Genomic DNA, 24,842 nt, shown 5'->3' on the forward strand with positions numbered 1-24,842 from the left:
GTCTCTAGATCTTTCACCCTGAAAGTCCCTGCACAGAAACTCCATAGGGAGTCTAAATATAGCAATAGCACCCCCCTCCCGCCCCCTCCGCCTTCAGTCAGGGTCCCGCGCAGCTCTAGGATTGGAGAGCTTACTCCAGGGCGCTCTCTGCATCTGCCTCGAATAGCACCGCACGGAGCAACCTCTCTCGCACCTCCACAGTGCGTGGGTGTGAAGTGTATTAGGGGAAAGCTAGAGTGACTCTGGGTGCTGGTGATCGGCTCACAGTCACGTGGCGTCGCCGCCAGCTGCAGAGAGCTCCCAGCTAGCTTCTGCTGCCCAGAGGCTTGGGGGAAAGGAGGGAGGGCTTGCTCCTGCTGGTGACCAAGAGCAGGCAAGAGGGCTTCACACAAATAATAGTGATAATGAAGAGTAAAAGCAAAGCATTTAAATCGAGTTATTGCAGGAGACAAAAATCAGCTGCTGCGGGCGTGGGTGTGTGTACAGGGTGGAGGGGAATTGGGAAAGTATTTATCTCGGAGGGGAGGAGACGGCTGCAAGAAGACTTTTTGCCTTAGCATTGTTTTAGCCTTAGGAAAGGAAGAGGCCCGAAGGAATCCACCTTGCAACTATCTGCTGTGTCTTTGTGGTGGAAGCTTAGTTTTCCCTTCAGTTTAATTTGATGATTGTTTTCGTTCATATTCAGGGAAGAGCCACTCTGTTGGAAGAAGTCCCCAAGCCTGGCATCCTTCAGTTTTCCCTATGCTGAATGTGAGGTTTAAACTGCTTTTTCTTTGTAATATACTGTTTCTGAAGGCCAGAGGCCGCGGCCAGTGGCACCGTGGCCTCTCTCTCCGCCAAGGGTGCCTGGGCTTTGGACCACCCGGGTGCCAGAGGTGGTGGAAGACCCAGTCAGTTGTTCCTTGCAACAGGTCTCTAAGCTTGTAAGTTACAACATAAGGTGGGTGGGGTCGGAACCCCAAAAAGCTGGCGTCCGGGACACCCCACCCTCAGGTTTTCTTTACCAGACACTGGGGTCCTCGCTGCCGCTGCCGAACTTCTCAATCATATGACTTTATTGGACTTAAATGGAAATTTCTTGACGGAGGGAACCGGGTTTGTTCTCCCAGGCTTCGCGCCGCAGTCAAGCAGAGCCCCGGGGCAGCTCGCTCACAGCGGAGGAGCAACTTTGGAGTTTTACGCCCTTTCCACACCCCACCCATGGACTGGAAAGGATGTTCAGTTACTCGCGGGCTTGTTGTCTGATACTGGGATGGAAAGTCACAGTCCGCAGGCTGGAGTGAGACGCGGGAAGATGCCTGGTCCTTGCCTCGCGGACTCGGCAGCCGCGTCCTTCGAGTCTGTCCACTGAATTGCGGAGGGCTCGCCCGTGTGCGGGAACCCGAGTGCCACTGCCTGGAGCGTTACCTTGCGCTCCAGCCTCCAAGCTAGCTAATACCTGGAGGGCAGGGCAGGGCTGTTCCCGCTCTCACCCCTTGCGGAAGGATGGCAGGATCCGGCGCAGCGACGTAGCAGCGGGAGAGCACAGCGACCTGCGTCTCCAGTTTCTCCTCAGGACACAAGGCTGACTTCACCTTCCGGACAGCTGCAAAGCCCCTGCCACAACCAAACTAAACTCGCGCCTCGGAGAGGGGCTTCTGGAGTCGGTTCACTGCAAGGCGTGGGGAGTGGAGAGAGGGAAGAAAGGGGAAGCCTGGGGCTGGGTGTGCGCGCGTGGGAGCGCGCCTCGGAGCGCCCCGCACTCCCCCACTCCGTCCCCGGGGGCACTTTGGGAAGGAGGGAGTGGTAGTCGCGGGAATGAGGGAGAAAGAGAAACCCTCTCAAACTGACGCCCCAAACAGGTCCGGATTTAGAATTCGAAGCTAAAGGCTGTTAGAAATCGGGACTCCTCGGCCTCCTCTGCAGCCCCTCCTTTCCCGCCCCGAAGCCCGGGCGGTTTGCTGGCTGCCTGCTTCCCCGCCCCCGGCTCAGAGGTCTCTGGCTGGCGGGCGCCCCGTCGGCCGCCGGCTTCCTCCTTGAAACCCGCCGGCGCACATGAGGCCGCTGCCCCCGCCGCAGGCGCTGGCGGCCCCCTCGCGGTGCCCGTGGTGATGCCATGCCCCGCCACCACGCGGGAGGAGAGGAGGGCGGCGCCGCCGGGCTCTGGGTGAAGAGCGGCGCAGCGGCGGCGGCGGCGGGCGGGGGGCGCTTGGGCAGCGGCATGAAGGATGTGGAGTCGGGCCGGGGCAGGGTGCTGCTGAACTCGGCAGCCGCCAGGGGCGACGGCCTGCTGCTGCTGGGCACCCGCGCGGCCACGCTCGGTGGCGGCGGCGGTGGCCTGAGGGAGAGCCGCCGGGGCAAGCAGGGGGCCCGGATGAGCCTGCTGGGGAAGCCGCTCTCTTACACGAGTAGCCAGAGCTGCCGGCGCAACGTCAAGTACCGGCGGGTGCAGAACTACCTGTACAACGTGCTGGAGAGACCCCGCGGCTGGGCGTTCATCTACCACGCTTTCGTGTGAGTACCCGCGCCCCCTGCTATGCCCGCTCCAGGGGACCACTGTCCCTGGCCCCCTGGGGCGTGCTCCGCGCTCGCGCCCTTGGGCCCCGCGCGCGTGCACACGTGGTGGCTTTTATTTCTTCGCACGTGTTCGTGGTCTTCCTTCTGGAGCCTCTCCCTTCCCCCAGCCCCACTTCTCCCATCTCTACAGCTTGAACCATTTTCCCGAGGACACCCAATGAACTGCCCGGTAGCTTCAGGCTCCCGGGGCGGGAGCCAGGCAGACGCGGGACTTAGGCTGCGCGGATAATTGGGAGCAATTAGGTCCCAAGATACGTAAACTTCAACCGAACGGGGCGCCCGGGAGCTAGGGAATGCAAAGGGAGGACAGGCGCCTGTGTGAGGCTTGAGAGTACATTGGGGAGGTTAGGAGGTGATGGCTGGGTAGGACCGGGAGGAGTGAGGTGGTACCGAGGGCTAGGTCCTCAGTCCTAGGGGCGGAATAGGGGAAGCTGCTACTTGGTGGAGAGAGCTGCTAGGTTTTAAGTGCGCCCGGAAACACGCCTCGCCACCACCCAGCCACCACCAACGGAAAATCTGTCAGTGCATGTAGCCCTTCCTGCCACGGAGAAGGTGGCCAAGGTCTAGAGGAGGCCAGCAGGCCAGGCGAAGCAAGGCTCCCGCGCTGCAGCGGGTAGGGAGGCAGCGGGGAACCTGGGGCGCAGGAACGCGGGCAGAGGTGCGATAGCAGAAGCGCAAATGGGTCGCCTCGGACAGAGATCAGGCAGTGGATTAAGTCCCCATTTGTGGCGCGGAGTCAAAGTGTGTGTGTGTGTGTGTGTGTGTTTTCAGTAAGCCTTCTCCATCTAGCAGAGAATGCTTAATGAGAAAATGATTGGAAGCAAATGTTTATTTTTCCCTTAGGCATTTAAAACCTTTCAGTGGCTTTAAAGTTTACTACTGTTTTTCCCACAAAGTCCATTCATTCAGTCTCCTATTAGAGTCACGTTTATCTGGGCATTTTAAGGTTGTTTTTATAATGTTACCTCATGTCTAATTCTTTTTTTCTTCCTTTTCTCCTTTTGCTTCCTCTCTTTTTAGTATCATTATTTCTGCTTCTTTTTTGTTAAGATGAAATATAAAGACATCAACCTTAGAAGACCAGTAGAGAAAGTTGCAGATACTCGCTGATACATTCCTTGTTTCCTAGTAAAATAAGTCTTGAGCACACGGACTAGGTTTCTTTTAGAGATAAGTTGTGTCATCCGTACATAACTCTCTCCGGGGGTGTAGAATTAGCATCAACACCAGAAACGTGTTTTGAAATAACGTGGAAGAAGGGCTGGTTTTGTAACTAGGTGAACCTGGAATTCGACCACATAGGAGTCAGGAAATTGGTGGAGTCTACAATCTGTGGGTCTCTGGTATCTGGAAAATTTTACAGTTTCTGATTGATGTGAACATGTAGCATTAGGCGGAATATTCCAGCCAACTTTCCGTTTTACAGTGCACACAAGGAGAACGGTTGTGTTGCATCAGTATTACATCAAAAAGTATAACTTTTATGTAAGATTCACATTTATTTAAATGTGGTTAGGATAATGATAGAGAAATGCTACTGACACTTTTCATATTAATCTCCTCTGAACTGATATATAATTAAACATATTACTTAATAAGCCTGGTAAATTATTTTGACCTGTCAGAATATACTGAAATTAGCAATTATGATACTCAATTTGGTAGCAAATATGTACTGTATAGATTATGATTTTTTCTTTACAACTGTATGCTCAAAATATGTATGGTTTTGAATTTTAAGTATGATACCATTTCTAGCCTTTCATTTTTGGTATATTATGCATTGTATATTCAGACAGAGTTAAAGAAAGCCTTGGTTGGTGCACATACTTTGCATCTCCTAACTTGTTCTTGAACATCAATGAAAACTTGCAACGTAACATTTTCTTTTCCATGTATTGGTGTTAACAGGTTTGTATGGGCTTACAGATTTTAAAACATTGATAAATTATTTTTCCAAAGGTTCAAGGTTGTATACTTCTCTATCCACCAAGCTTTATCAGTCTAGCAGTATCTTTAGTGGTAGATAGGAAATAAATTACGTACTTAATAGATGTAGCTTATGTGAAGTTTTGCATTATATATTTTAGAGTCTGAAACTGTAATGCCTCAGCAATTAGATAGGGGTGCTAGATCCACATTAGCACAAAGAGGGAATGGATAGTATCATCTTCTGGGAGGATCGTGCACAACTAAGCAGACCCTGGGGAAAGAGGCCATCTTTGGCAGTTGCTGCTTGTGATTTTAAATGAGCTTTAGAATAGCCAGACTTTACGCATTACATTCATTTATCGAAGTTGCTTTATGCTGTAAGTTTAACTAGACCCCAAGAAAATAATTTCGAGAGAGGTGTAATTAACTAATTCCTTGCCAGTCTGGGAATCCCCAAATCTTACTTTAATAACAGTTTTTGTAGCATATTAAGGTTCTTGCCAAGAACAAGTGCACTGTGATTAATGAGGTACTTCAGGGATGAATTTACTTGGTCGACCAGTGTTTTCACTGCCAAGAAACAAGAAAAGCATGTTTAAAGTTATGCTTGAGGTAAATATAAATTTCTATTATTTATGCAAAAATAATTATTATAATGGTATTTTAGGGGTATAAAATGTCTTTTCAAGAGTACATATCCTAGCCTATTGATAGGATGGCTGGACAGAGCAAGGGATGACCTACTTCAAATACTTTCCCTTAAACTTTTTAAATTAGTGGGGATTAGGAGATCCTTGCCCTTACCGTTCTTAAGGATTTACCTGACAGCCATATTTCCTGTCTTCAACTTTTCTTCATTTTACTAGTGTGCTGTTCAAACATGAGGTGACTCGTTGCCTTGAATGTTGTTTGTCCCTTTTTAATTCCTCCTTGTTTAGGGAAAATTTTGAAGAATAATGAGGATAGTAGAGGAACACAGGATGGGGCTTCGTATATAAATTTGCACTGATGCAGCAAATGTGGTTCTGAGAAATTACATGGGAAACGGTGTTGTAGATACATGTAATTGATCACTTTGCCTAATGTATCTTTGTCTGACTTAATGCTATGGGTGCAAATTTATAGATATTAAACAAGGAGACAAGAAGAAGTCACCCAAGCTAGGAGCTCTGAAGTCATCCTTTTTCTCATAGTTACTCCCTCTGGTCAGGCAAATGGTCATTAAATACTGTTTGTTTACTTTATAGGTATTTTTCAAATACATTCCCTTTTCTTCTTTACTACTTCTATTCCATTCTGTTTCTTACCTCTCCATTGGATGGTTTGTAATATTCTCCTGCCTGATCGTCTGGCTTCTGTTCTTAGCTTTCTCTCTGCTCTAACATCATAGTATTGTTCGTAAAATGCAAACCCTATCATATCATCCCCTTGCCTAAAATATTTCCATGACTCTCATCACCTACTCCTTCATCTATTTATCCATCTACAAGTATTGGAGTGTGTAATATGTGCTAATTCCCAAATTAACAAGGCAAAGGCCTCCACTCTGGAGGAAAGAAAAGACTCCAGCAAAGGACTACTATGAGCCTGTGAACAAGTGTGAAACAATGTTATTGGTGTGCTTAGAAAGAGAAGTTACGAAGTGAAGACTGGGCAGAAATGTCAGCACAGGCTTCAAAGGGGAAGTGAGGTGTAAGCTGAGTTTCCACAAATGAGTAGTTAATTTTCAGGTGGGCACAGCAGGAGGGAATGAACAATCTTGACAGAGAAAACAGCTTGAGTAAAGATATGGGGTTGTGAATCAGCACAGTAATTCTAGGTGCTGTTAAGTATTTTGAGGGTGTAGAAAGCCTCAAGAAAAGAAGATAGAGCAAAAGGCAAGTAATCAATCTCTTGGATAGCTTCAGATGCTGACCGTAGTATCTGGTATTTATCCTGTAGGCAGTAGTGGTCATTGAATGGTGATAATCAGGGGAATGACATAATCAGATATAAATTTTGGAAAGATTTGCCTTTCATTAGTTCAGTAAATAAATTGGAGTTCAGTAAATAAATATGGCCTATAAGGAGATGATAGCAATTGTGTGAGTTTTCCATTCATTGTTGTGTTCATTTATTCATAAACTTATTCTGTGAATGTCTGTTGACTATCTACTATATGCTGTGGATCATAGTAGAAAGATGAGAGATGACTTCCTAAGGAACTAAGGCAGTAACTATGGAGATGAGAAGGAGGAGTTTAACCAAAGAAATGTTAAGGAGATAAAATTTGCAGATTGTTTTCACCAGTCTGACATGTGGTATGAGGAAGATGATTCTGACTTGGTTGATTTGAGGAATGGAAGTGCCGTTCACTAATATATGGGACAAAGAGTGAAGGGCACATATTCTGGTGGATATAATGGGCTCAGATTTGAATATGTTGGGTTTTAGATGTTTGTGAGTCATTCAGGTGGAGACTGTAAGTGGTGGGAACATAGCAGTGAACGAGGCACAGTCTATTTCCAACCATGTTGGATCAGCAACCAGAACTATTTCTGGCACATAGAGAACACTCAATAAAATATTTTTGAAGGAATGGATTCATTTATAAATCTGGAGTTTAATCTAAATATCTAACCAGATATTTAGCTTTGAAAGCCTCTGTCAGTTTTGTGGTAATTAAAGCAATGAGTAGAAAAAAATGAGATAGTCCAAAGAATATATAGAGTGAGTGAGGGCACAGTGGAGGCAAGAGACTGAGGAACACCAACACCAAGCAGTGGATGAAAAAGTAAGAACCAATGGAAGAACCTGGGAGAAGCTTGACAGCAACCCAAAGGCCAAGGGAAAATCCAGGGGATCTTCTTTTCATGAAAGTAAAGGAAGATGCATATGGAAAAAAGGTTATGGCCTGCAGTTTCCAGTGCTGCAGAAAGAACTAGAAAAGTTAGGTAAGATTTCATTGGATTTCTTATGAAGGAAGCCACTGATGGCCTTTGCTGCTGCAGCTTCAGTGGGGTGCTAAGGGTCATAAATATGATTCAAGTGGACTGAGGAGTGGTTAAGACTTGGGGAAAATGGACACAGTAGTGTAGGTTAGACTCCAGATTCCTTGGAAGAGTTCACACAAGACCCTCAGAGCATAGACTCCTATATAACTACTCCCCTCTAATATGCACTCTAAGCCCCACCCTTACTGTACTGCTCCACCCTGTGTCTCACCACCATGTGTTTGCTCATGCTGTTTTCTTGGATTCTCCCCACATCTTGCACCCTTGGTATTAAACTCCTAATGTTTCTTCAAAGTACAGTTCAAAGATCACTTCCTCTTGGGCATATTTCCAAACAGTTCCCTTCCCTCTGCCAGGATGAGTTAGGTGCCCCTTGTTTCAGGTTCCATGGCACTCTACCAATGTCATTATAAGGGTGCTTCCCCCATTGTACTGTCATCATGGGCTGCTTGGTCTGTCTCTCCCACATGAGAGCGAGCTTCCATACAGTGAAATTTCTACTTATTTCTAAATATTAAGTGCCTAACAAGGTGCCTCATGTCTAGTAGACCCTCCATAAATGCTTGCTTAATTGAGTAAGTAAATAATTTTCCTTATAAGCCTTCCATAGAGGAGCTTCGGGGTGAGCCGAAGCTGAAAGAACTACCAAGTCTTTTCAGTTTTTTTAGAAGTAAGACACTGACGATTCATTTAAAAGAAAAAAGATATGGGACTAGAAGTAGAAGATTAGTGCTTTGCTTGCAGTTTTGCCACTAATTAATTCTGTAAGTCATCTCACACTTCTGGGTCTCCAAATCTTCATCTGTGACATGAGCACAATCATGTCTGTGATCCAAGATGGTAGAGGATACTGTAGAGAGTCTAAAATACTATCATAAAAGAGAAGGAGTATTTGGAATAAGAAGTAACCTGATCTTTTTATTATTTCCCTTCCTCTTCTGTGAGCTTGAGGGTTGCCTCTTACCTAGTTGCTTTAACTTAATTCCTAAATCCCCAAGGTCTCTATGCTACATAGTAGCCAAAGTTATCTTTCTTTCTTTCTTTTTGTTTGTTTGAGATGGAGCCTCAGTCTGTTGCCCAGGCTGGAGTGCAGTGGTGCCATCTCAGCTCACTGCAACCTCAGCTTCCCAAGTTCAAGCGATTTTGCTGCCTCAGCCTCCTGAGTAGCTGGGATTACAGACTTGTGCCACCATACCTGGCTAATTGTTTTTGCATTTTAGTAAAGACGGGGTTTCGCTATGTTGGCCAGTCTGGTCTCATACTCCTGACCTCAAGTGATCTGCCCACCTCAGCCTCCCAAAATGTTGGGATTACAGGCATGAGCCACAGCACCTGGCCCATAGTGATCTTTCTAAAGACTTAACAGAATACATCACTCCTCCTCTGCTTGGAGGAGGATCTGTTTATTGCTTGTCTCCTCCCTGACCCCCAATTCTTTAAAGCCAGGGGTTTCTGTCTTATTCACTATTATATCACCAGCACCCAGAATACTGCCTGTCACATAAAAGATGCTCCATGCATACATGCTGATTCATTTACTGACACCCCAGATCTCCAAAATATACTATTAGTTCCCTTGTGGAAGATGGAATTTTACTCTGTTGGTCGTTCTATGTGTCAGACTCAATTAGACCTAATGAATTACTTTACTATTTACATATATATTCTATTCTGAATTAAGTTTATGTCTGTAGAGACTGATGTTTACATATTCTTTTTGCTCCTGCATTCCTTTAAAAAAATCACTGATTTCTCTTAAGCCTACAGAGGCCTCGCAGAAGTTATACTACTTTATACTGTGCTGATATATAAAATCTTCCATACTCTTCTAATCAGTCTTTAGAAATCTAAACGATGCTATTGTACTTGAGGACCATATTACAAATAGAAATTTTGAAAAATGTTAAAATATTAGTACTTGGAATACGATAGCCTAAAAGGAAAAAAATGAAAAGGGTATTTCAAAATGAAATGAAGGACTGATACAAAAAAAACTATAAACAAGAAAGATAGCCAGCAGCCTTCTGAAAACTGCTTGCAAAGAAGTAGTGCCAGTTTTAATTTTTGATTGCAAATGGCTATTTTGGCAGACGAAAATGCCAGCAGAGCATGTTTTATCCTGGCCCAATGGTGTGAAACTACTTGAAGCCCAATTGTTGAACAGCCACAGCTCATAGTTATGTTTAATATGTATGTGTTTTCATTTTAATTTCCTTTTCCTTCAGCCATTTATGAGTGCGTTATTTGAAGTTTTATTTGGTTGCAACCTGAAAGATTGGCCACACATCTGCATTTTTTTCATAATTAATGAAATTCTTTAATGGTCTCAGGGTTTCAGGTGATCTTTTAATCCTTTGCAATCAGTGTGTCTGAAGAATGAGCTTCCTAAATGTTATTAAAGTCATCAATTTCTAAACTTAAAAATAGCTTGAAGTTTTTCATCATATACATTTGTGTATTGTGCACATACATATATTTCATACTCATACAAATACAAGTGCAACATGAGCACATACATACTGTATCTTTTAACAGAGAATATGTGTTAGTGCAAATATGTCTATTTCCCTTTGTTTTGATCCTCTAAAAGTAAAAGACACTGGAATAAAATGCAATTTAGAAATGAAAAGAATGTTAAATTTACTCTTGATAATATAGAGCTTATCTCATAATTTGAAAGATTATTAAATTTTTACATGATGAACAGATACACACTTTTTACGAACTCAGTCATAGTGGTCATTGTTGTCATTTATTGTACCTGTGAGGTAATTCTAGCATCCCTATTCCTTCTTCAGTCAGTGGCTGCATAATCTAATGATAATGTTATAATCCATCACTTCTCTTTTTAAACAGTCAATTTAGTTTAACATTTGATTAACAGCCATTGTGTATGCCAGGCAATGTGCTAGATGCTGGTGGTTCAAAGAAAGGAACAATGTGGACCTGACCTCAAAGAAATCCATTGGAGAATATGAGAGATTTAGATTTAATGATCAACATTACTTTTACTATACAGGTACGAGTTTCTTAATCTAGAAAATATCAGTAACAGTTTCTTAATCTATAAAATAGGAATAAAATATTACTTCAAGGTGTTATGATATTATATGGATTGTATATGTATACATAATGTTTAATATATACATATTCACACTTAGCATGGTAGCTGTCATTGAAACTAGAGGGAAAAACAGACACAATGTGGTAGAAGGCTGTATTTATATGATAAAGGTCTAGGATTTTATCCTCTATGTGATGGGCAATCTTTGAGGAAGATAGGATTTAGGCAGGTAATGTCATTGGATTTCCATTTTAGATTGGTCACTCTACTAGTTCTATCAGTGATGGCTTGAGGGAGACAAAACTTGAGGTAGAGGTTAAATTTTAAAACTTGTTCCAACTTAAGCAAGAGATAATTATGACTTAGACTGGGGCAGTAGTAGGGGGAAAAGTATGACAATAGAGTTGAAATGTGTTAGTGAATGATTGAATGTGGAAGATTAAAAGATATAGATTTGTTATTTCCAGATTATTGGATTAGGTGGTTGGATAAATAGTGGTGCTATTAACTGAACTCAATACAGGTGGAACAACAGGTTGGCAAATTGCAGGGGTGATAAAATGAGTTTAGCTTTGGAAATGCTGAGCTTTCGGTGCCTGTGGGAATTCCAACTATAAATGTACAGTAGCTCTTGGATGATGATTTAAAAGACATAAAAATACAGACAAGAGTTAAAATCACGAGGAAAGCAAATAAAGATTAAGGGTAGGAGGTCAAGGATGGAAATCTGGAGAATACCAACATTTAATTGATGAGCAAAGGAAACAAGGAATGACATGGAGTAGGCAGCAGGCTGTAAGGAAACACTAGACAAAAAGGTGTTCAGGGTTGTGGAAACTAAGGGTCTGAAATGTAGAGAGTGGTTCAGTAAGATAAAGACCCATCAGAAATTACCATTGAATCTGGCAATGTGGAATTCTTCAGTGATTTTATAACCTCATCAGTGTTAACCTTCAGTGAAGCAGTGAGGGCAGAGGCAGATTGCTGTTAGCTGAGAAATGAATCAGAAGTGAGGAGAGGAAACAGCATATTTAGGCCATATGTTCAGTTAGTTTGGCAAGAATAAAAGGGAGATTGGACACTAGCTACAAGGAAATACAAGGCTAAAAGGAAAATCAAGAGAGAATAAAGTCATAGAGAAGATTTTTTTTTTATCACAAATAATAGTCATTTTAATTATTGATTATGTGCTGGACATGTTTCTAAATGCTTTATGCACATTAATTCTTTTATTCCTCAGAATAACCCCAATAAGTAATGTTAGTGTTATAATCTCCCTTTTAGCAAACCAGAATACCAAAGTAGGGGGCGGTTTAGTAACTTGTCCAAAGTCAGCTACTGAGTTAATGGCAGAACAGGGCTTTGAACCAAGGCAGGTTGGCTGAGAGCCACACATGCTTAGCCACTATATTTTCTTTCCTTTACTTTGCCTGTTAGATTTTTTCTTTCTTTCCTCCTTCTTCTTTTTTTTTTTTTTTTTTTTTTTTTTTTTTTTGAGATGAGTCCCGAGTCTCGCTCTATCGCCCAGGCTGGAGTGCAGTGGCGCGATCTCCGCTCACTGCAAGCTCCGCCTCCCGGGTTCACGCCATTCTTCTGCCTCAGCCTCTCGAGTAGCTGGGACTACAGACGCCCACCACCACGCCCGGCTAATTTTGTTTTTGTATTTTTAGTAGAGACGGGGTTTCATCGTGTTAGCCAGGATGGTCTCGATCTCCTGACCTCGTTATCCGCCCTCCTTGGCGTCCCAAAGTGCTGGGATTACAGGCGTGAGCCACCGCGCCTGGCCAGGTTTTTTTCTTTTTTAAAAAAATCGACTTTTATTTTAGATAAAGGGCGCCCTTGTGCAGGTTTGTTACATGGGTATATTGCATCCAGGTAGTGAGCGTAGTACCCAATAGGTAGTTTTTCAACCTGTGGCTCTTCCGTTCCTCGCGCTTCTAGTAGTCCCAAGTGTCCATTGTCCCCATGTTTATGTCTATATGTATTCAGTATTTATCTCACACTTATAAGTGAGAATATGCAGTACTTGGTTTTCTTTTCTTGCATTAATTCGCTTAGGACTATGGCTTCCAGCTACATCCATGTTGCTGCAAAGGACATGGTCTCATTCTTTTTTATGGCTGCATAGAATTCTATGGTGTATATGTACCTTTTTTAAAAAAATCCAATCCACCATTGATGGGCACCTAGGTTGATTCCATGTCTTTGCTATTGTGAGCAGCATGGCAATGAACATATGAGTGTGTGTGTCTTTTTGGTATAATGGTCTGTTTCCTTTGGGTATATACCCAGTAATGAGATTGCTGAGTGAAATGGTAGTTCTGTTTTAAGTTATTTGAGAAATCTCCAAACTGCTTTCCACAGCGGCTCAACTAATTTACATTCCCACTAACAGTGTATAAGTGGTCCCTCTTCTCTGCAGTCTCACCAGCATCTGTTGTTTTTTGACTTTTTAATAATAATCATTCTGATGGTATGAGATGGTATCTCATTGTGGTTTTGATTTGAGCATTTTTTCATATGCTTGGGGGCCACTCGTATGTCTTTTGAGAAGTGCCTGTTCATGTCCTTTGCCCACTTTTTAATGGGGTTGTTTTTTGCTTGTTGATGTGTTTAAGTTCATAGACTTTGGATATTAGACCTTTGTCAGATGCATAGACTGTGAATATTTTCTCCCATTTCGTAAGTTGTCTGTTTACAAATCAGAGATGACACAAATAAATGGAAGAACATTCCATGCTCATGGAATGGAAGAGTCAATATTGTTAACATGGCCACACTGCCCAAAGCAATTTACAGATTCAATGTTATTCCTATCAAACTACAACCTCATTCTTCACAGAATTTGATAAAACTATTCTAACATTCATATGGAACCAGAAAAGAACCCAAATAGCCAAAGCAATGCTAAGCAAAAAAAAAAAAAAAAAAAGAAAAAGAAAAACAAAACAAAAACAAAAAACAAGAACAAAAACAAACAAACAAACAAAAAGCTGGAGTCATCACTATCTGACTTGAAACTATAAAAGGCTATACCAACCAAAACAGTGTGGTACTCATACAAAACCAGACACATACACCAATGGAACAGAATAGAAAACTCAGAAATAAAGTGGCACACTTACCATCTGATCTTCAACAAGGCCAACAAAAGCAAGTAATGGGGAGAGGTCTACCTGTTCAATAAATGGTGCTGGGATAACTGGCTAGCCATATGCGGAAGAATGAAACTGGACCCCTACCTTTCACCATATACAAAATTATCTCAAGATGGATTAAAGACTTAAATATAAGACTGCAAACTAGAAAAATCCTAGAAGAAAACCTAAGAAATAGTTTTCTCAACATCAGCCTTGGCAAAGAATTTTTGTCTAAGTCCCCAAAAGCAACTGAAGCAAAACCAAGAATTGACGAGTGGGACCCAATTAAACTAAAGAGCTTAGGCCGCTATAATCTTGATTGTGGATGGTATGTGTGGGCCCAGGGCTCCTCATATCAGATAGGTAGAGTAATTACAAAAACTACTTTGGGGTGTTGTATAGCTCTTAGCAATATAGTGTATGCACAATAAATGTTTGTTGAATAAATGAATTATAGTTTATATTCCTTATAACCTAGTATCAAGGAATTTGTTTTTCCTTTCTCTCTGTGCTTCTGCCTTTCTGGAATGGTGTTTCTCCCCATTTCTTTGTACAAAATGTTGCTTTTTCTTCCTCTGAAAGCTGTCTGTTCTTAAGAGACGCATTGAATTTCTAATTACATGCTCTAAGAGTGTACTGCCTAAGTAGACTGGGTACCTAATTTACATATTGTTCTATGGTAATTAATAGAGACTTGTAGAAAATGTGGATTTTCAGCACTTTGGGAGGCCGAGACGGGCGGATCACGAGGCCAGGAGATCGAGACCATCCTGGCTAACACAGTGAAACCCCGTCTCTACTAAAAAAATACAAAAAACTAGCCAGGCGAGGTGGCGGGTGCCTGTAGTCCCAGCTACTCGGGAGGCTGAGGCAGGAGAATGGCGTGAAGCCAGGAGGCGGAGCTTGCAGTGAGCTGAGATCCGGCCACTGCACTCCAGCCTGGGCGACAGAGCTAGACTCCGTCTCAAAAAAAAAAAAAAAAAAAGAAAATGTGGATTTTAAAAAGTATAAAGGGAGAACCCTATTTTTCTTGGGGTTTTAGTTATGCTCAAATTTCTTAGAAAATAAGGAGTGAAGTCTTAAAATTACTGAAGTTTTCTAATATCTATATATTATTTCTGAAATTTGGCAATAGTCAGATATTCAGAATAATTTTTAAAAGATTATACCTTCCATTTTGGAAGTTGACTACTTTGGAAGTTGACTATATACTTTGGAAATATATAGCTAAGAAATAAGTTAGAAATTAGTTTTTATGCCATGTGGAATTATTATAGAAAAATGCACAATGAATAAGTCCAAATATATTTGTAACATAGTTAAATATCAGTTAAAAATATTTACCCCAGTGGCTGTTATAATCATTAGGAGTTTCTTTACTCAGTGAGCCAAGAATAGATCTATAATCTGGCATCACAGAGCTGTATTTTTTCTGTTTTATTGAGAGGTTAAAGCACGGCCTCAAAATGCAAATGTATCATAGGAGTACATAGGAGATAGAAAGCTACCTGCATTTTTTTCTGGTTGAAAATTTTTCCAAAGCATAGGCCTTGTTAAAGCGATTCTCATAACCTTTTCTAGAATGGAAAACAAGTTTAAAGCTTCTATTTCTCTAAACCTGTTTTCTCTCACACCTGAATGAATCTAGGAGGATGGGATGGAGTTGAGAATTTAGATTCTTCTCCCCATGTTTTGAGTCATTGGCCACATTTCTCAACTTTCTGGTTTGTAAAATTAGGATATAATTCTTCAGTGTTTGTTTAATAACCTGACCTCTTGCTAAGTGTAAGGCCCTAGAGTAGGAACTATAGGGCTTAACATAAATAAGACGTAGCATATTCCTTCAAGAAATTTTTATCTGGAAGGATATTCGTTTACTATTTACTGAGCCTCAAAAACCATCTCTCTGAATTGACTTAGGATAAAAGCAAAGGTTGGCCTTTCTCCCGTGGCATTTAGCTATTGCTCCTTTTGAAGGGATTTACAAGGTAAACTGCAGGATCACCATGTACAGAACTGCTGATTGCCAGTTCTCTTGACCCCTTGGGAAACTTTGGAGCTTGGCATTCAGCTGCCTGTGCAAGCAGGCGTTCTGCTCAGGGCATTCCCACACTGAGACCAAACACAGGAGTTCTCACTGATCATAGTAATTTCTAAACAGTGGTAATTAAACTAGTTAAACTGAATGTTCTAGTTAATAAAACATTCTGAGTATGTTTAATTTGCTCCAAAGTATTTTAAAAAATAAGAAAGAAACCAATGCTGTTTCGTAATACTTTGTTTGGAGATGTTATTTTCTTCCTCCCTAAATGGGTTAAGAACAATAGTATAAACCAAAAAGTTGTTGTTTTTTAGCAAAATGAAGTGTCTGTTTATTTTCAGTATACACTTTCCGCTTCTAATATTGTTCACTTAATTCTAGTACATGAAAGGAAAATATTATACCTAGCCTTCCAAGAACACAATATGCAGTGGATACTCTAATATTGAATGAGTGAGTACCCACTGCATATTGTGTTATTGGAACACTTTGGAAACACTTCTTCCATTTGTTCAACTTTCTCCAGTCATGTGGAAAATGGCTTTTTTCTTCAACTAAGAGTGGTACTTCCCAGTGCAGCTAAGGTCAAAAAGTGTTAAAAATGTGTGTTCATTGCAATCTCTAAGGTGCTTTTTATCCATTTTTCAAAGACTACGTACTTCAAATGGATTTCAGACCTAGATCAGCAGTCAGGTTAAAGAATTTCAAAGTGAGATTAAACTAATTTTAAATTTATCATGCCTGATGATAAAATCCTATAGTTCTGTTTTGGTATGTCAAATGGAAAAGGCAGAGAAATTGATTGGCAATCCAAATGACATTTGGGAACTCACTTAGAACCTTCAAGATAGGATCCTGAACCCAAGGAGCACCTACTCTTACTCATCTAGTCCTTGACATAGAGTAAATTACAGTTTGTTTTGGGGAAACAGTTTTAACAAGCTCAAACGTTCAAATTTGCATTCAAGTATTTTTCTCTAGAAGAAACCCGGTTAAGTTCCCTTAGCTTCAGATCCATCAAGGAGTAAACAAAATGAGATGGGTTAGGATCTTCCCAAATGAACCAGCTACCCTAGTTACATAGGTCCTACTTTACTTGTGCACTGAGATCGTCCTGCAATTCTTCCAAAGTTAGGACAGGAAGCACAGTAGGAAAGAAAACTATGTAGTCGTCATATTTGTACAAATCGTGTGGACTCCTAGACAGCAGTTCAGGCTACCAATGCTTCAGTAGCCCATTATTCCTTTCACTCGATAGAATGGCCCCAGTCATTCCCCTAAAATTGGAAGTTAGAGTTTCACAGTATATCTAGCAGGAAAGATTCCCTTACATGGTTCCAGATCTTTTACATCCAGTATTGGACTTGATGAGCTACTTTACAAATTACATTTCCTAAACTAGTTGGGTCATGCTGCTGAGAGCTGTTTTCCAGAGCTAGTGGGTATGGAGTTTTATTCCAGGCTTCAGGGCAGGAAGTGGATAATAAAAATACATTTATAGATGGCGCTAAGTGAGGTAGCCTAGACAACCATAAATAAGAATAATCAAACTATCACGTTGTACTGGAGAAGACAGAATATTCCTCTAATTGAAGGGTAGCTGTCATAATTTACAGTTGTCATCAATGAAGGATTGTACTTTTTTTCTCCACAAAAGGTTAAAGGCAAATACCTATTTTTTTGTTGTTGTTGTTTCTTGTTGATTCAAATTCCCTTTCCACACTGCAATCTTAATATAGATTTCTAAAGCATGTGATAATATATTTAAAAGACCTATTCACAATAAATCTGTTATGTTTTTATAGTGTTTCAAGGGTGACATATAAAGTTAGTGGTTGCTCTACAGTAAGCATCTGGCAGTGGAGCTGCAGTGCAGCATGACAAGGACCTGGACTGGAGTGTCAGCCCTGGGAATGTGCAGAAAAGGAGAATAGGAGAAAATTCAAAGGGAGAACTGGCGTTCTTAGCTCTCCATTGGCTTCTGGTTGGCAAAAGAGATGAAAGAATCAAAATGTTCATGGTTCCAAGCGAGTGTGACTGTGACCAATCAGAAGTTACTTAATTCTGTTTTAGGTAAAGAACAAGCACAAGTAGACATGTGGCCTGTTTGGGCTTTGGGAAAGACAGGGGATCATCAGTTACTAATGTAGAGTGATGAATGAAGAAATAAGGTGCTTGGAGAAGAGTGTACAGACAAAGATTTAGGGAATACTGGCATTTTGGGAGATGAGAAGAGAAAGATTTGCAAAAGAGACAAAGAAGAAAAAAACTAGGAAAATACAACATCCACAGGAAGACTGACTCTCAAAGGATTGCAATAGGATAAAAGTATTAAAAAGAAAATAAGTGAAAATGTATGATAATGTGGAAAGCCAGGATAAAAGGCGAGGGGCCAGAACCTAGAAGAAAACTTTGCCATCTAGGAGCTGATAGCATCTGCAGTGCCATGTGTTAGGCGGACATCCAATTTCATAGGAAACATGATGTCCTGGAAGAAAAGGCCAGAACAACCCAGCAACTAGGTGGTGTGCTGACATAGCAATCAGTTTTTTGAAAGGGACCATGCAGGGTGAGGGGTGCCCCTGAAAGTATCACTGTATAACTGGGATGGAGACTCCAGAAGAGAGGGTGATATTTAGAGAGCCTCGAATGAAACCAGGGATATCTGGTTGGAAAGCAATCTTGCAGTCTCTAAGAGAGACGCTGGTAAGTGCAAAGCAGTTCTAAAGAGTTTGAGATAAGGCACCAAACAGTGCTTGCAGGGGAGAAGGGGGAGACAGATTAGGCTGCATAATTGATAAATAAATGGGTAAAGAGAGAGGGAGAATGGTAGATTAGGAATCAACAGAGTAAAGCTAAATTTTTATTTCTCCAAGCAGCTGGAGGTCTGTACAAATAAAAAAGCCTCAGGAACCCCCTTCCCTGAGAAGGGGAAAGATGAAAGTAATTAAGAATAACGAAATCCTGGAGTTATGATAAATAAAAGTTTAGGTTGGTTAAAAAAAAAAAAGTTTGGAATGGCAACATTTGGAGCTATGATAAGGCAACACTGGGAGATAAATAACACGATGTCTTAACAACTGCAAAGGCCCTGATAGAGTTCAGGCATGATCACGTAGAAGGCTGCCTGGTATGTGAGACTGTGAGAATTTCTGTAACAGTAGTGTGCAGGGTAAATTTTAAAAAGCAGATGGAGCCCTAACCCAAGGCTCACAACTTTGTAGCCAAAGTAAAGGGAATAAGAAATTTTCTGGAAGTCACACATACTGAATATGTATGACCTTGACCTTGGGCAAATCATAAACCCCTCTAAGCACCAACCATCTGATAAATGTGGAAATAAGGAGACAAAGTGTTAAAGCTCCTTATGTAATTGCTGGTGCAAAAAAAAAAAAAAAGTAATTTTTATACTTTCTAACCAAATATAGTCTATGGCCTCTTCAGAGGAGGAAATGCTGCAATAATAGACACATGTGAAAAAACATGTGTTCAGTGAATAAATGAGTGAATAACTGAATTAGCATAACACTTATTTAACAACAGCATTTTATTTGGTGCCAAGATTATAGAGCCAGATATTTCCTGTTGTGTGTACAAGTTCTCTGAGCTTGAACAAAAAGATTTTTCTTCGGAAATCAAGCCATATTTTATAATCTCTTTATTTTTGAGTGTATAGATAAAAGCACACTCTTAAAGCAGGAACTACTGCTTTGACACATTTAAGTAATAGGATTAGAGAGCTGGAAGGACCTTTGGTGACCGACTCTAGTGCTATCTTTTTTAGATGTGAAAACAGCCTGCAAAAATGTTAAGTAGCTTCCTCAGGATCAAGTACTATTGGAGCCAGCATTGGTGGTCAATCCCGTATAGAAATGACTTCGGTTGTAGATCTGTGACCTGCCTTACTTACCTTCCTCTACCGAAGGTACTTTATACTTCTTAATAAATGAATATTGACATTCATTTTAAATACTATTGTTTGTTCAACTATTCCATGAAGAATATTCTTTAAATAAGCATTATAGTACTAACAGGGAAAATATTTTTCCCTTTTAGAAATTCTTAATAGCTGGCAAAAGATAGTAATTTCCATGACTTTTCTTTCTTCCAAGGAAGTTAAATTCTGAAGAAAGTGTTTCTGTTGGAGTTAAACCATATATTGACTTGATCTTTAAAGGATCTAATAAATGAATAGATCAAGTAAGAAACAAATTAGTATTCAGCCCATTCAGTTGCAGCACTGTGGTTTCTTTCAGATCTGAAAATGTGAGAAATATTTCCTGAAATCAAGCAAGTGGGAGTGGGAAAGAGTACGTATAAATGTTACATGAGGAATCCAAAATCATCATCATCATCATCATCATCATCATCATCATCACACCACACACAAATACATTTATTATTTCACACACAATTTCATTACGCTTGGTAAATTCATTAGGGCAGGGCAAATGTATTCACCCAGACATTCAAATAAGCACAAACATCTGTGCAGTCTTTAAATCTGCCATGTTAAACAGGCCTAGCACTCTGTTTATATGCCCCAAAGAGCTTGAACCAAGACAGATGTAAGTAGGAGCAGCCAGATTTGACCCTAACTCTTGAAAATCCTGCCCTGCTTCAGAGATGAGGCATATCTTCAGCTTTGCAAGCACACTATTGTGTGTGTGCGTGTGTGTGTGTGAGTGAGGGAGAGAAAATGGTTAAAATTAACGTGAATTTGGTTTCCCTCTCCTCGTATTTCTTTGTCTATATTAATATGCTTTTTAATTGTTAATATTATCATTAGAAAGGTGATGGTTTCATGAGTGAATTATGAGGGAGAAAAGAATTTTGATATTTAAAATTGTTGGCCTGTAATTGACCATTTTCTGCCTGAGTCATGTACGTGCACTGAGAGGTTGAAGTGTACTGTATGTGCTTCGTCAGGCATTTCCTATTTATCTGAGACACTTTTGAGACAGAGAGGTGACTGGAGAAAATGAAGGGTTCTCATTTATTTTTATGAACAATTCTCTATGACTTATTACTCCCACAATTTTTGAATATCTACAATCTTCTCTCTCAGTTGTCTTAACCTCCACGCTGATGGTCCTGATTCAGAGCTACTTCATTTACTACCCAAACACAGTTTGGAGAAGGGAAGGGGGATGTAAGGCAGTAGAGGCTCAATTCCCGTTCTTATTATACATGGCTATTGCTGTTTACCCTAGGGAAGAGGGTTAGTTTGGCCCTACTAGATAAAGAGCATGTTAAAAAGGCCTCCCAAATTTACAAGTAAAAAACAAACATTTTATGAGTAAAAAACAAGCAAACATATCCTTTGCCCATTAAACATTTTTTAAAAATGAGCAAGGGATATGAACAGATACTTTTCTTAATTCTTTATTCATTTATTTATTTATTTTTATCAACTTTTATTTTAAGTTCTGGGATACATGTGTAGGATGTGCAGATTTGTTACATAGGTAAACGTGTGCCACGGTGGCTTGCTGCACAGATCAACCCCATCACCCAGGCATTAAGTCCAGCAAACAAACACTTTTCAAAAGAAAATATGTGTGTGGCCAAGAAGCATATGAAAAAAATGCTCAATGTCACTGATCATTGGAGAAATGCAAATCAAAACCACAATGAGATACCATCTCACACCAGTCAGAATGGCTATAATTAAAACATCTAAAAATAACAGATGCTGGCAAGATTGTGGAGAAAAGGGAACTCATATACCCTGTTGGTGGGAGTGTAAATTAGTGCAATCATTGTGGAAAGCAGTGATGATTCCTCAAAGAGCTAAACATAGAGTTGCCATTCAACCCAGAAATCCCATTACTGGATATGTACCCAAAAGAATATAAATGGTTCTACCATTAAGACACATGGACACGTATGTTCATTGTAACACTATTCACAATAGCAAAGACATGGAGTCAAACTAAATGCCCATCAGTGGTAGACTGGATAAAGAAAATGTGGTACATGTATTCTATGGACTACTACACAGGCATAAAAAAGAATGAGCTTATATCCTTTGCAGGAACATGGATGGAGCTGGAGGCCATCATCCTTAGCAAACTAACACAATAACAGAAAACCAAATATTGCATGTTCTCACTTGTAAGTGGGAGCTAAATGATGAAAACACATGGATGCAAAGAAGGGAACAACAGACACCGGGGCCTACTTGAGGGTGGAGGTTAGAAGGAGGGAGAGGAACAGAAAAAAATAACTGTTGGGTCCTAGGCTTAGTACCTGGGTAACAAAATAAACCTGTACAACAAACCCCTGTAACATGAGTTCACCTATATAACAAACCTGCACATGTACCCCTGAACTTAAAAGTTATTTTTAAAAAGGCCTCCTTTGGTCTTGGAGATTTGTATACAAACACAGGCCATTTTCCATTGGTCCTCAGATAAAGGGACCCCGCAGTTGTTTAACCCTGACTTCACATACCAAAGGAAGTCTAATTATTTGGTGTGTGCTAAATATCCTCAGTGTGGTGCTGCTGTTCAGCCACATTAAACTCACAGGACAAGTCTGCACCCTATGTAGTACAGATTGAGTATCCTTAATCCAAAAGTCCAAAATCCAAAATATTCCAAAATACATAACTTTTTGAGTGCTTGCGTGATTCTCAAAGGATTTTGGATTTTGGATTAGGGATGCTCAACCAGTAAGTATATGCAAATATTTCAAATTTTCAAAAAAAACCTGGAGGCCAAAACACTTCTGGTCACAAGCATTTCAGATAAGGGATACTCGAACCTATCAATTTGTTAAACTTTTTGATGCCTCCTAAACACAGCCACAGCTGTTATGTATTTGTCACAGAAACCAGAATTTTCTTTAATGTAGAGATTTCTTTAATTTAGATAGTTTGCAAAGATGTAAGCATAAGAATGTTCCCTGAAACATTGTTTTGTCATTTTAAAAGTCTAGAAAAAACATAAAACTATCTTACTAGCATCTAGTTAAATCAATGATGGCAAAACTGTCCAAGGGATAACTGCATCCTTTGAAAAGAATGAGGTGGATATGCATGACATGGTATAGCATGATTTCTAAAATGAAAAAAAAAAAAAACAAGGTGTAAACCAGTATGTACAACACATACAGGTATCCACTTTGTAAATTAAAAAATACACACATAGTAGGTTGTTCTCATTCTGTTCCATAAAGTCACTGTAAATACTGAATTAGCAAATACTGACTCATTGCTCCTAGTGGAAATACAGGGTTAGGTCCTGTGAGCCTTTGGTTATAACATTTTCATCAATGGATCAATACATAACCTTGTTTTATGTGTGTTTCTGTTTGAAGATACATTATTTAATATATATTGTTGATTCATTAACACTGAACTCACAGTCTGTAATGCATACCTGAATGTCATTTATCTTACATGTATTCTCTCCATAAGGCACATCACAGCCTTCCTGTGCTTAGGAACTCTAGATCGCCTTTCAGCCTGGTTCAGTGTTAGCTGGGAACATATGTGAGAGGAGACTCAAATTTTTGGCTGGTCAGCACATGTCTGCAAATGACCTCAAAAGTACGGTATTAACTTAGAGGTTACAAATCAATTTTGAGTAGACAAATTCTCAAATATGAAATCCACAAATAATGAGGATCAGCAATACATAGACAGCATGTATGCATGTATATAAATGGAAAGTTTCTGGAAGGATTAAACTACGCGATGAAAGTTATCTTTGACGAACAGGGCTGTGGGGCAGGAATGAGACAAGGTGCACCTTTTATCGTAACCCTCTTTGCCCTACTTGACTTTTTTACTGTGTGCATCCCATAGTCCTTCTTATTCTGTGTCTCCTCCTTTTCTCCCACCATCACTATCATCACCATTCTCTCAGCAAGCCCGTGCATTTTCTGAAGAACTGTAGGGACCAGGTTTTATTTGAGCCAAATTGCTTCTAGTGAATATTCTCTGAATCAGTCTCCTGGAAAAGTTGATCTACGTGATTTTGCAAATGCAAGTATTTTACAGATTCTAAGTATGATACTTAGAACATGAGTTCTCAGGATAATTTGTGTCAGACAATATTATCCCATATCCCAGCATGCTGAGATGACCTGGACTTTGGGTAGTTTTTATCTGTCAAATACTCTTATTTAGGGGTCATGCAGAGTGGTTCGTGCCTGTAATCTCAGCACTGTGAGAGGCTGAGGTGAGTGGATTGTGTTGGAACCTGGAGTTCAAGATCAATCTGAACTACGTAGCGAGACCTTGTCAACAATAACAACAATAACCAAAAAAAAAAAAAAATTAAACATAGTAGCTGGGTATGGTGGTGCATGCCTGTAGTCCTAGCTACTTGGGAGGCTGTGGCGGGAGGATCACCTGAGCTCAGGAATTTGCAGCTTCAGTGAACAGTGATGATGCCACTGCACTCCAGCCTGGGTGATAGAACAAGACCCTGTCTCAAGAAAAAAAAAAACACACACACACACATACACACAAAACAAACCAAGAAAAATCCCCACCAAATACTCTTACTTACATTCTTATACAGGTTGCCAGAATGGAAGTTTAATAAGTAGGAAATGAATAATATTAATAATACAAAAATAAGTATTAAGTCAGTATATGACATATGGTATGGAAGTACTCTTCAGGTTGAATTCCCGTTTTTGGTCTACCTGCATCTCCCTCAGAGAAATGAGAGGAAGGGAAGCGGCAGTGAGTCTCTGGGTTTGGTCCTCACTGGCTTTGCGCAGGGCCCCCTCAGAGTCCTTGGGTCTCACCTTCCTCAGGATGTCCAGACTCAAGAGCATTCCGTTGTGGTTTGTCCTTATCATGCTTGGCTTCTGGAATGAGTTTGAAATCTTGCTATTTTTAACTTGTAACTTTAGAAGATTGGAAAAGGTTTTAATTTTTGTTTGTTTCTTTCTTTACATATCTCATGGTGAGTCCTTTAATGAAAGGAAAGCCTGAAGAGAATGTAACTACTTACCTCCCTGAAAGGCATTTTTTTCTTACTTAATGTAGAGATTTCCACTTCCTCCCAGGTACTTCATGTGATATACTGTGCTCCTAGTTAAAAGCAAGCTGAAGCCAAGCTGACTGACAGTAGATCAAGAAAATGATGTATAAG

At 40.6% G+C, this 24,842-nt stretch overlaps 1 protein-coding gene across 5 annotated transcripts in view; it reads left to right on the forward strand.

Moving 5' to 3' along the window:
- The first annotated feature begins 243 nt into the window (after positions 1 to 243).
- Positions 244 to 24,842, forward strand: part of KCNQ5 (potassium voltage-gated channel subfamily Q member 5) — a 564,981-nt gene continuing 540,382 nt past the window's right edge. For all 5 annotated transcript variants that reach the window (XM_017958019.3, XM_017958018.3, XM_017958020.3 and 2 more), the window contains exon 1: positions 244 to 2,493. In XM_017958019.3, coding sequence (XP_017813508.2) covers positions 2,096 to 2,493 — 398 coding nt within the window. In that variant the 5' untranslated portion in view covers positions 244 to 2,095. The remainder of the gene's footprint in view (positions 2,494 to 24,842) is intronic.

The sequence above is a fragment of the Papio anubis genome, chromosome 6 (genome assembly GCF_008728515.1).
Source record: "Papio anubis isolate 15944 chromosome 6, Panubis1.0, whole genome shotgun sequence".
Taxonomy (NCBI): domain Eukaryota; kingdom Metazoa; phylum Chordata; class Mammalia; order Primates; family Cercopithecidae; genus Papio; species Papio anubis.